General features: G+C 39.2%; 1 protein-coding gene across 2 annotated transcripts in view; it reads right to left on the bottom strand.

The window, feature by feature from the left end:
* The window catches only part of UBAP2 (ubiquitin associated protein 2), a 140,852-nt gene that overhangs the window by 94,673 nt on the left and 34,049 nt on the right, over positions 1–12,130 (bottom strand). For both annotated transcript variants that reach the window (XM_059492436.1, XM_059492437.1), the window contains exons 7-8: positions 3,245–3,299; positions 1,984–2,087 (exon numbers count right to left, since the gene is read on the bottom strand). In XM_059492436.1, coding sequence (XP_059348419.1) covers positions 1,984–2,087; positions 3,245–3,299 — 159 coding nt within the window. The remainder of the gene's footprint in view (positions 1–1,983; positions 2,088–3,244; positions 3,300–12,130) is intronic.

Here is a 12,130-nt window from a genome sequence, read left to right as displayed (position 1 = left end):
GGAACTACCTCACAATAATACCCACTCATTCATACCTCAAAGATTCATTCATATGACAAGGCCAGTGAAAAATCTCAAATCCCTTCTCACACATTCTTCCTATAATGCTTCCCAAATTTCCATGCATGCATTAAGCTGTGTTATTGAAGTCCAGTGCAGTTGTTGGTGACGTACACAGCAAATATGCGCTTGACATCCAAACAGAAATTCCACACATCAAAACTCTGAATTTCCACCACTGTCAGCAGCACACCTCTCACAATGACACATTCATACTGTTAGAGGGATCTGTTAACCCACACCAAACTACTCTTATTCCTAGATTTCTTCCATTACTTAACACTGAGAATGAAGGACAAGGAGGCTCTGCCTCTGCTGTGACAGAGGCACATGGGGGCTACTCTGAGTTAGCAGGGAGGGTCTCAGAACACTTGAGTTCATTTTGGAAGTAGAGCACAAGTCATAAGTAAGCTATATCCTTACACCTGCATCAGCAGTAACAAACCAGTGATGCTCTACCTCTGCTCCAATCTCCTAATACCTTTCTTGCAGATGTTTCTTTATTTAGTTAACTTTATAGCTTCTGCAATGCTTGTGAGAACACCCCCTGCCCCTTGCTAACAGGTAGCAAACAATAACGTAAGAATCTCCAAAGGAGTTTCCAAAACATTAGGTATCTTCTTATTTGAAAAATTAATGTGAGTGAAAACAAAAGGTGTATTTCTGTTTGTGCTACAGCACCAAGTCATTTAAGTAATGCCTTAGAGAGATACCTATTTGGCAATAATGCTTCCATTAACAACCACTAATATACTCAAAGCCACTCTTCCACACTGGTTGAGAAGGCAATCAGAGTGACAAGACAGCTGCTTAATAAGCCTCCCTAAACTTTGAGCCTGTTGTTGTCTTCTCTAGTTAAGTGGAAAATAGCTTGTAAGACATTTAGAAAGCTGCATCTCAGTGGCTCACCGTAGAGCTCAACAGAGCACACGGTGCCCTTCAGGATCAGCTTCCACACTTGGCACAGGAGTCAATAAAAAAATCACCAGAGTAGGCTTTACCAGTGAAGAGATCAGAAGAGTTACCCATTGCTGCAGTTAAAAGAGAAACATTCAATGGCTCCCAAGTGAGGACAAAAACATATATGACTTTCTCCATTCTAACACATGGTTTACTTTGCCTTCATCTTCTATCACAGAACACAGAAAGCAGCAAGGTATCCTATTTTTCCCATCACAGATAAGCAGGCCACCCTCATTTCTGAATCACCATGAGACAACTGCCAAATGATTGCTTTCCAAACTATGTCAGTCTCTGGCCTTTAGCTGGAAGTGTGTACTTCTCACTTGAAACTTCATACAGAAACACATATCTGCCTTGATCTTCAGACAGGTCAATGGCTTTTTGGCTTCAATTCAAGTGACTACTTGTGCTTTAGTTAATAATTTTCCTCTTCAGAAGTCGCAGATCTTGGAACTCTCCTCCATCCAGAGACTCGCATCCTTACATTTCTGCATTGTGCAGATAGGGCTTCCAAAGCCATCCCAGTGTCACTGAGTGAATTCATACTTGTAAACTTTTTTTCTTTTTCTTCTTAGATATTCATATCACAGGCCTAAAGCCTGTGGACCAATCAATTCTAGGACTTATGCTCCTTAACTGCATTCAGTGAGATCTTAAGCAGTATTAAGATATCTAAACACTTCTTTATACACAAGGTTCTTCCAGTGACTCTTCAAATTCCTTTGTCCCCCAAGGGTTTATTGGTACTCTAACAAAAGAATTTCAAAATGCCTCCCCTCATTCTCACCAGAGAGACACAGGCTCTGCACATCAGCAGAGCTAAACTTAAAAATCATCTAGTATCTGTGTCACAAAAGATGTATACAAATTTTCAGAAGTGAACACTAACAGAATGGTTATTTTAGCTGTAATATGCTACAGGTCCTCATTCCAATCCTTCCACTTCTTGAAGCATCTTACCAGTTCCATCATCTGCATCATTCTGACCAGTCTCCCAGATCTCTGACTTTGTCCCAAAGCCATCAGTGGCAGAAGACTCCGTATAGTCTGCAGGATTAAATGTCCTAGAGTTTTGAAAGTTAAGAAATGGAAGAGAACACATGGGTCATTCAGTGAGCTTAAGTGTCATAATTTTTAGCTGAAGTTGTATTAGACTTAACATCTTGATTTCCACATAAGTTATCTTGACAGCTTTTACTTAAAAAAAATCTTCTATGAGCAGACAGAGATAAAAAGGGAGAAAAGAGAATAAGAGAAAAAAGTGAAGAGACTGGTAAACAAAATTCCTGTAGAGACACTGAACCAAAATAAATTCCTGAAAAACCACTTAACAGCTTCCCAATTCCTTCCAGTGTTATAAAGCATTAGTTTATACACACAACAATATGACTCTCTCAACAGATAAGTTTTCCAGCAGGTAGCTGACTGATAAGTGACCAGTATCATGTCCTTTCAGAGCACCAGTAAGATTATTTCAAAGTGCTCTGCTCACACTAATGCCAAAAATACACAGATGCAGCTAAAATGTGGAAAAGCATTATTGAAGAAAAAACCTCTTTCAGCTCATCATCTGCAGATATGAACAACAAGAATTATTAGAGAAGTAGAACATTACTCCAGTTCATCATATTACTGATGTTGCATGAAGTGTCATTAAAGGCAAACACTGAGTGAAAGCAGTGGAGGCTACATTTCTATAAGCCAAGTTATTCCAACAAAATTGAGAGCAAATTTTTAAGCTGCTGAATAACTTCCTCTGAATCTGTTTTAAGGTCCATATGAGTCCAAACAGCTAAAGCATGAGACCTCAAAAACAGAACTAAGTTTAGAATTGCTACTTTCAAGTTTTAAATATGTTCACTGCACATTCTACATTACACTGAAATGAATCTGGTTTAAAATTTACCTAAGACTATATGTAGCACACAACTTTCAGACTCCAAGGCACTATGTGGCTGCTACTGATAGCAGGTATGGCTCTGCAAGTTCAAGATACTAACAATGAATAGACATACATTAGGATTCTATAGGTGTGCCTAGTTAGAAACACTAGTTTAAGACCAAAATATTCTATTCATCACCTAAGAGATTTTTTAATTTTTGCATCTATATTGGCTTATTAAACATATAGGAATATCCATACATACAGTGGCAACACTGTCAATAAATATTGCCACTGTGTTTGATCCTTGTCAAAATCTGTGCTCTGCATGTTTCTTACCCCATGCCTTGGGCTGAAAACCTCCCCGCTCCTTTCCCTCTGCCACGTCCAAACCCTAGGAGAGAAAACACCATTTAACAGCAACAGCAGAGGAGCCACCAGTAACTAGTCTGTCACATTAAAGAATGTCACAGTTGAACAAAACTACCATAGTTTAAGTTAAATATAATTTACTTCCCAAATTCCCACACCAAATTTGCTTCCCTAACACACTCAAATAAGCCTTGGTTCATCTAAGACCCGACATTTCAGTAGGATATTCAATTATCTGCCATCTTTTCTGTGTCTCATGAAGTAGCACGTAGTGTCATTAAAAGAAATTACCTAAAGACTCATCCCAAACACTGCTACTGCCAACTTATTAGACATTGTTCAAAATTTTGTCTGGATTGTTTCATTCTTGCCTAAGATGCTCTAAAATCCCAGCCTCCCTGAGTATCCTGATCTCCCAAACAATTCTCTGTCACTCCTTATCTGGGAGGAAAAAGTTGAAAAACTCCATTTTTTTCCTTCTCTGACACTATCACCTGTCCACGCTCCTGTGCTTTTGCCAATCTCTGATCACACGTTCCTTCTGCCTCACCCTTCATCACAGTTACTGACAGGAAAATACCTAAATCATCTTCCTTGTTATCATCCACTAAAATGTTCATTTGTTTTAACAAAAACAAGTATTTGTTTTCTCAAATTTGATTACCAGCCTCAGCTTATGAGCTTCTTGATACAATTAATAGCTTAATTTTTGCACACAGTATATTGTCAACAAGGCATGAAAATTTTTGTGCTATTCAAGAATACACAAAGCAAACGTCTACAAAAAGCGTTACTAAATATTTCTTATATGCAATATATTTCTGCATAGATTACCTTCCCCACTTCTTCAGGGTTTTATGTAAGGCTTACCCAGTTTGTTCAAGTTTTTTTGAGGAGGAGTGAGAATATTATTTTGTATTGCAAGAACAGAAGGAGGTCAAGAGCTGCACTCAGAGAACAAAACCATGTTTATTTTAATGACAAAATTATGTAGCAATTGTAAGTCACCAAGCAACTGCAAGTTTATCAGAGCACACAAAAATGATAATCCTAAATCACCAAAGCACTGATGCCCATAGATCAGAACTACCCATGATGGGATGTTCAAAGTTGGATCAGAATTACTTCTTACTTTCAGGAGACCACACAAACTGAGCAATAGCAGTACCTCCAGGACATGGTAACACCAGTTTATCAAATTTCTACTTTAATGACTTTTTGTCTTTTGCTCTCACCACTCCCCTTACCCGAGTTCACTGTTTTAGTGACAAAATACATTTCTGGACCTACTTTTTCAAGATTTCTTAGAGGCATCAAAGCAGAGAAAAGATTCCCATCTAGCAACACACAGGATTTTGCTGGGATAAGAACATAGAATGGCGTAAGTTTGACACTGACCAGCTCTGTTATGTCTACATTATCTTGCCTTCGTTGCTCTCTTTTTCACAACTGGCTGGAGAGAAGGCAGACAGAGGTTATGAAAGAAGCAACAACTGCTGCAACCTGGCATTTGCCACCCTTCTTTACTGAGCCCATGTGTTTTTTGCCACAAACAACAGTGCCCCATACCCCACTGTACCCAACTGCCACCAACTTGTCCACTGAACCTTGTTGCTCAGCCTACCTACTCTTTTGCTATTCTCAGCCAAAATCAGAGCGCTCTGGATTACCTTTCTGTCCAGTAAGGTTTCTTAAGAGAAGAAACAGCTACACGAGTTTACCTGGGGATATGGTAGGGGCCATCATGTAATAAAATTACTTTCAATTGCTATCAATAGAGCATTAAACACCATTTACAGAAATTTTGCAGAAGCAAGATCAACAGTTTTCTGACAGCATGAGGTACAAATCCAACTGGGAGCTGCAAAACACAGAAACAGTCAACCAGAAACAGTTTTGAGTGAGACAGACATAAGGTACAGAGAAATAACTGAAATAGTTGTCATGAAAGAAGAAACAGATTTTACAAGAGGAGGTAAGTCACCCCAGTATGTCAAGTGCAAAGGCCTGAAGAAACAACCTTAGCACACTAAAGAGAAGGTGATGTTTTAGCAAGTCAGGCATACATAAGATACATGCCCATAATGGGCACAACAATCTACTGACTAAAAAAATTAATAAGCAACAGTTTTACAAATTGCAAAAAAGAAAAAATGCTGCTCCTGATGTTCCATTCGCACTCTTAGACTACTAGCCAGCAAAGCATTTTTTTTATACCATATCACTTTAAAAGATAATTCTGAATTTGAATTTCAAGTGGATTCCTTTAACTTCTTAATGCTATGTCTACACTTTCAGTCAAAACTGGAATTAAGTTTTATCAACAAACACAAAAGAACCTTTCTAATAAAGGCAAAAGGGAGTACCAAATTACTAAATTCAAAGTTAGAAAACACATGAAAAATTCACTCAAAATATGGACAGTGAATGTTCACCACTGCAATATCATCTAACTCAGACACAGGATTTCGTACATCATGGTCACTAGTGCAAGATGCCAATGGAAAAGGCTAATATTCTCTTTGACACCACCAGGCCACTAGTAAAATCCTTAAATTTTCATGCCAAGAAATTCTCATGCTACTTCTCTCAGTTGTCAAAATTTAAAAATGGCCTTAAAACAGAAGGTACAGTCTTTTAAGACAAAGAAGTTAGTCACAAAACAACTGTGAACGCCTACAGGATATCTACAAACTTTTTATGCTTTTTAACAGTGACTAAAGAGTCAGTGAGCAGATAAAGCTTTCAGAATTCACAGCAGAAACCCAAATACTAAGCATGCAATCCCACAGTAATTTAAACCCATTTAAATTAGAACTGCTACAATTGTAGTCTTCCTCACCAGTGATCATAAGCTCTGCTCTTTTGTGCACGGACAGTTTTGCACTTTCCAGTGACTGAGCACTGAACAACTACCAGGAAACAGTATTTGCTCACTTTTGGATCAGTTCTCCAAACCAGCTGACACCTCGATAAATGCCAGAAAACCTTTACACCAAGACACCAAAAAAACCTGCTGTCTACAGTAACCATGTTGCCTGCCTCTTCTTTTTTGGGAGAGTTAGTTGGCCTGTCACCTACCACCTCACACTTTCCAAGTCCCTTAACTTCCAGGAGGATCTGCTCCAGGATCTTGCCAGGCACAGATGTGAGACTGCCTGACCTCTAGTTCCCCAGGTCTGCCTTCCTTCCCTTTTTAAAACAGAGGTTATGCTTCCCTTTTTTCATCAGTGGGAACTCAAATATGATGGATGGTAGCTTAGCCACTTCCTCTTCCACTTCCCTGGGGACCCACAGATGTATCTTGTCAGGCCCCATGGACATGTGCACTTTCAGATTCCTCAAAGAGTCTCAAACCTGATCCTCTCCTAAAGTGGATGGTTATTCTCCCAGCCCCTGCCTTTACCTTCTGTAATACATGTGGTTGGAAATTCATGTGTGGGAAAAGACCAAGGCAAAAAAAGTCATTAAGTGCCTCCAGCTTCTCCATATCCCAGTTAGCCAGGACTCCCATTTTCTTACAGAGAGGACCCAAATTTTCCCTTGTCTTCCTTTTATCACCAACAATACAACTTTAGGATTCCCAACCAGAACCCTAGCTGCTCAGACAATCTCACCTCTCTTTTCCTCCCACGCTACATTTATTTGCTTCCTCCTTCTCTGGGCTTTGGTTTTGCATTTGAATTTGTCCAGGAGTTCCTTTTCATCCATGCAGTTGGGGAAGTTTTGTCCTTCTTTTGGTTGGGATGCACTGCTCCCAAACTTGGAAGAAGGAATCCTTAGATATTAACATGCTTTCCTGGGCCCCACTTCCCTCTGGGGTTCTATCCCATGGCACTCTACCAAGAAGATCCTGGAAGAGGCCAAAGCCTGCTCTCCTGAAGGCCACGGCAGTGAGCTTGTTGTGCGTCCTCATCACTGCACCAAAGATCTCAACCTCCACCATTTCACAGTCACTGCAGCCCAGGCTGCCCTTGACCTTCACATTCCTCACCAGCCCCACAAGCCCTAGGCTGCAAACACACATTGCCAGCTCCTGACAGCTTTTCATCTGTAAGAAGTCCAAAGTCCTTCTCTGCAGGGCTGCTCTCAAGGAGTTCTTCTCCCCAGTCTGTATTTTTGCCTGGGATTGCTCTGACCCGAGTGCAGCATCTTGAACTTCCTCTTGTTAAACATCATGAGATTCCCCTGGGGCCCACTCCTCAAGCTTGTCCAGGTTTCTTCAGATGACACCCCATCCTTCAGGTGTGTCAATTGCACTTCTCAGCCTAGTATCATCTGCAAATTTGCCGAGGGTGCACTCAATCTCACTCTGTCAGTGATAATGATATTAATTTAAGAGCAACATTCCACGATAGAGCCCTGAGGGACATGACCTGTCACCAGGTTCCATCTGGACACAGAACCATTGGATGCATCCAACTAACTGGATGAAGTCAATTCTTTATCCACCAAAAAGTTCACCTTCAAATCCCTCTCTCTCTAATGTAAGATAAGGATGTCATGTATGACCATGTCAAAGGCTTTACAGAGATCCAGATAGATGATGCCAGCCCTTCCTCGTTGACTGTTATGATCACTCCATCACAGAAGGACACCGGATTGGTCAGGCGCAACTTGCCCTTTATGAAGCCAAGATAACCAAAGACACTCATCCCCTTCCCCAACAGATGGAACATCTCAGTCCCCAGAAGACCAGGTTTCTCAAAGAGAGTCCTCCGGTCTAAGAAGTGAAGTCCCCCTGCTGTGGCACAAGGCCTATAATCACCTGCTGATTCTCCAAATACAACTGGCCCTTTTGACCCCCTTTGTTTTTGACTGGAAGGATGGATGAAAAATACTACCTGCAAAAACTAGCTGCTGCAGAGTGTCTTATGGCCAAACCCAGGGCTCTGTAATCCCCCTTGATACTGTTCAGACTGCTCCTGGCTGTACCCCCTTGTGCCTCCATGAAACGACAGCAGGAAGTAACAGTCAGTGGACTGCAAGAAGCCTGGTAGTCTCGGTGACATCCCTGATAAGAGCCCCTGGTAAGCAGCACACCTCTCTAGAAAGCACAACATGTCACCAAAGGGGTGCCCCTGTACCTCTCAGAGGAACCTCCTACAACTGTCAACTGCTGCCTTACTCTTTGCATTTTTCTTCTCCTGAATGAATTCTAGAAAGGTCAGCACTTATATATAGCCCAGGCAGGTGGCAAGTTTTTCTGTTTTCACTAAAACCTACTAGGCGCTCAAAACACTCATCACAACCACTTCTCCACTCTGGTACCACCCATGCGTGGCAAGAATTGCTCTCCACATTCACACCATTTCTTCCCCCAAAGAAAATGCACACTTCATGGCAGTACAAGAAAGGTGGGTAAAAGCACAACTCAGATGGGACTAGCCCATTAAATTAACAACCTATTCTGCAGAAAATCACATCTGCTGAGCTTCTAGACCTAAATCCTTCCACTGCAACACAGGTGCTTTTTACTTAAAAATTCAGATTTTCCGGGTTTAAATTAGAGGAAGTTACTTCAAGGTTAAGAAATGGCCTGAAGAACAGCTGCAAGAAAAAGGAAATGAAGGCTGGAAGGACAAGCAACACTCTAAATTTGTGCTTATTTCTGACTACACAGCAAGTGAACTGCCTCATCTCTGCTCTGGCAGTGCCATCCTCCCAGCAGAACCTAGTTGACAGAGGCTTATTAATCCTTCAGAGATAAGGAGGTAAAGTGCAGAAACTTTATATTCTAGGTACTCCATATTACCAGAACAAACACCCAAGTTGGATTTAATAATTCAAATTACTTTTGTCTTTATTAGTCACCATAAAGCGAGAAGCAATTAATCAGTTTTATATACTGCATTTACTCTAGAAAGCATTTTTACAATTCATGCTGAAAACCTTCAACTCTAAAATTACATTTAAAGGAAAACAGGTGACTTGTTACATCTAAACTATGATAATCTCAAAAAAAAGTACATGACAGTTTCTTAACTAATGCAGAATGAGGCACAGCAAAACTAAGCAAACTTAAAATTCTGACTTCCAGAAGGTCTGCTCCACATTCATGTTTTATAAAAAAACAACATTCTCCTTAGTTCTGGCAAAAATAATCCAAGACATATCGTGTGCCAACTGGGCTAAGCTTTTAAACATAGCGAATGTTTATACAAGCAATTTTGGATACAGAAATTCAATTTGTTCAAGGATAGTATACTTTTTATGTCAAAAACAATGAAAAGCGATCAAGAATACAAACTGGATTATAATCAGATATCTACGAGAACAATAAGTTATTTTATTTTCCTATATAGCTGGCAGACAAAACAAGAGCTGGAATTAAAACACAGCAATTTTCCTTTCATTTTTATATCTGTTTTGTAAGAAAAAATCCCTGGCAGAACCCACATTTATTGAATGCTCATGTTGTTCTGGAATAACAAAGTAAAGAGATAAACAGAAGCGCAAGCAACAAATCTATCTTGCCTTTGCAAACCAGGAGAATTACTATACCTGAGTCTATAACAATTTCTATGTTGAATCAAAAAAAAAGCCTGAAAGCCCACCTACCTGTTATTCCTTTATAAGCCATGGTCAATTAGATATCCAGGGAAGAGCACATGAACTGAAATCACAGTGTAGTTTCTTTGGATGTTTTCCTGATCTTCAACTATTTGTGGCTTTGACTTCCTTAGTCAAAAATACTTTACATACAACAAAATCTTTGGTGGTTTTTCTTTTTCTTGACCGTGGTTCTTTTTTAGGATGCAATTTCCAAGTCTTTTTATGTTTACATTTCCTGCACCACATTATCTTACTGAAAGGAGTTCTTTAGATTCACTTCATGTATGAAGAACCAACTCTAAGTTCATCTTGAAGCTGTAACCTGCTGATCTCATTTAATATTCTCTCTACTGCATACTTGCTTGGCATGATGTCCCCACAGAAGTTTAACAGAGTTCTACCATACATGCACACAGTCCTCTCTTGCAGGCAGAAAAATCCTACACTACTTGCTCCCTACACCCCATAACTGCAGACTTCCCAGTACCTTCAAAAGCCTTCTAGCTCTACACCCTTTTTTTTTCTCTCTGCATCCTTTTCAATATGAAGAAGAGGAACTGGGAGAATCAGACCTGCACTTAAAATTGAAGATGCAAGAGCCCTAAAAACAGCAGCTTAAAAATAACCTGTGCTTGTAGTTTGTCAACTTGTACACAACACTGCAGGTGATTAAAATACAAATAAGAAAATGTTTTGATAGCTGATAATCCTAACACATAACCATCTGCCTCCTTAATTTCTTCAGGAGATTCCATTCTAGACAGTCACAAATCCTTGCTAAACTGACAAATATAATCACTTGGATACAATTACTACTCATTACCATTACAGTGTTTCTTACATTTAAATTAGGTTAATGCAAGAAATTTGGTTCTAAAAGGAAGCACAGATGAGAAGGCATCTTAAAACAAGATATTCCCTGACTTCAATACAAAGTCTACACTCTTAGTTTAACAAGCAAAGATTTAGCTTAGAGCAATTATAGCTGTGACGTGTCCTGTTACACATGCTGTGATATATTTTTACATTCTGTTAATCAGTGAATAATTTGTATATGCTTCAAATCCCTGACGCCCTGCATACCACCACACAGTGGTGTTTGCACTCTGTTTACCTACTACCCTTTGAAGTTACAAGGAATATGACACGGCCATAAATGGAAGATCTACTGTCAGATTAAACTAGTGCCTTACACACCAAATGTGAAATATTCAGTATAAAGGTTTTTCCCTCTCAGTGAACAGCACACTATCACCTCTGTGTCAATCCCGTTTTAGCTATTTTCAGTTGCTTATCATTTTTTAAAATTATGTTTTGATACTGTGAAGGAGTAATACATATGATGGCCCAGCAAATCTCCTAGAAGGTAGCCAGTAAGATAACTCCTGCCTGAGAAGGTAGCTTAAAATAGAGTGTGTTGTTCTGATAATTAACTGACCCCTTATTTCATATCCAGTGCCTAGATTTATACACACACACTGCATGAAACATTTCTAAAAATGGGTTCTGTGGTGACTACCAGCAATTTGTTTACTTTCAGCTGAAGTGTGTTATCTCTCATTTCATTATTCTGTGTAACAGAAAAGAAAGACTACAGAATAAATTGGCAGGAAGCTTTTTATTATTATTATTTCTACTAATATCCAAAGAAAGAAGGCCACGTATCCCTGAAATTATAAGAACCGAATTACACAGATTTCTAAAACTTCCTGAGGATTTCAAGGGTTTGCACTGTAAAATGAATCAGGTACTTCCTACCATGGAATACACACACTTGTAATATAATGATCCTGTAATTGGCCAACAGGTTTATAACAGACACTTCATTAATATACTTTGCTCACAGTACAGTCTAAAATATTTAGGAGAGACATATAGTAATACTGTGTACATGAAGCCAGTGAATAGAAACTCTATTTTTCTATTCAGTTTCTATTTCTTCAGTTAGACAGGTCATTTTGATCTGATTATGAAGTTTGAGATATACTATATTCATCTAGAAAGCTATGGTTTTGACAACAAAAGCAGTGTATGGTTTGTAAGGTTAAAGCAAAAACCACTGCATTTGAAATTAATATCTAAGATTTACTGAACCATTTTTAAAAAGTCCTACTTTTATAATTATAATTTGAAAATAAAGGATTATTTTATAAAATAAGTAACTGCAAGACTCACATTCTACCTACTGAAAGTGTAAACTGTTAACATACCAAAAATCATAGCTGTGACCTATACCACACCTTGTCCTGCAGAGCTACTTTTCTGCACACACCATTAGGTTTTTGCTGATTCACAGGC

Source organism: Ammospiza nelsoni, chromosome Z (assembly GCF_027579445.1).
Source record: "Ammospiza nelsoni isolate bAmmNel1 chromosome Z, bAmmNel1.pri, whole genome shotgun sequence".
Taxonomy (NCBI): Eukaryota; Metazoa; Chordata; class Aves; order Passeriformes; family Passerellidae; genus Ammospiza; species Ammospiza nelsoni.
This window is presented reverse-complemented; position numbering and strand designations above follow the sequence as displayed.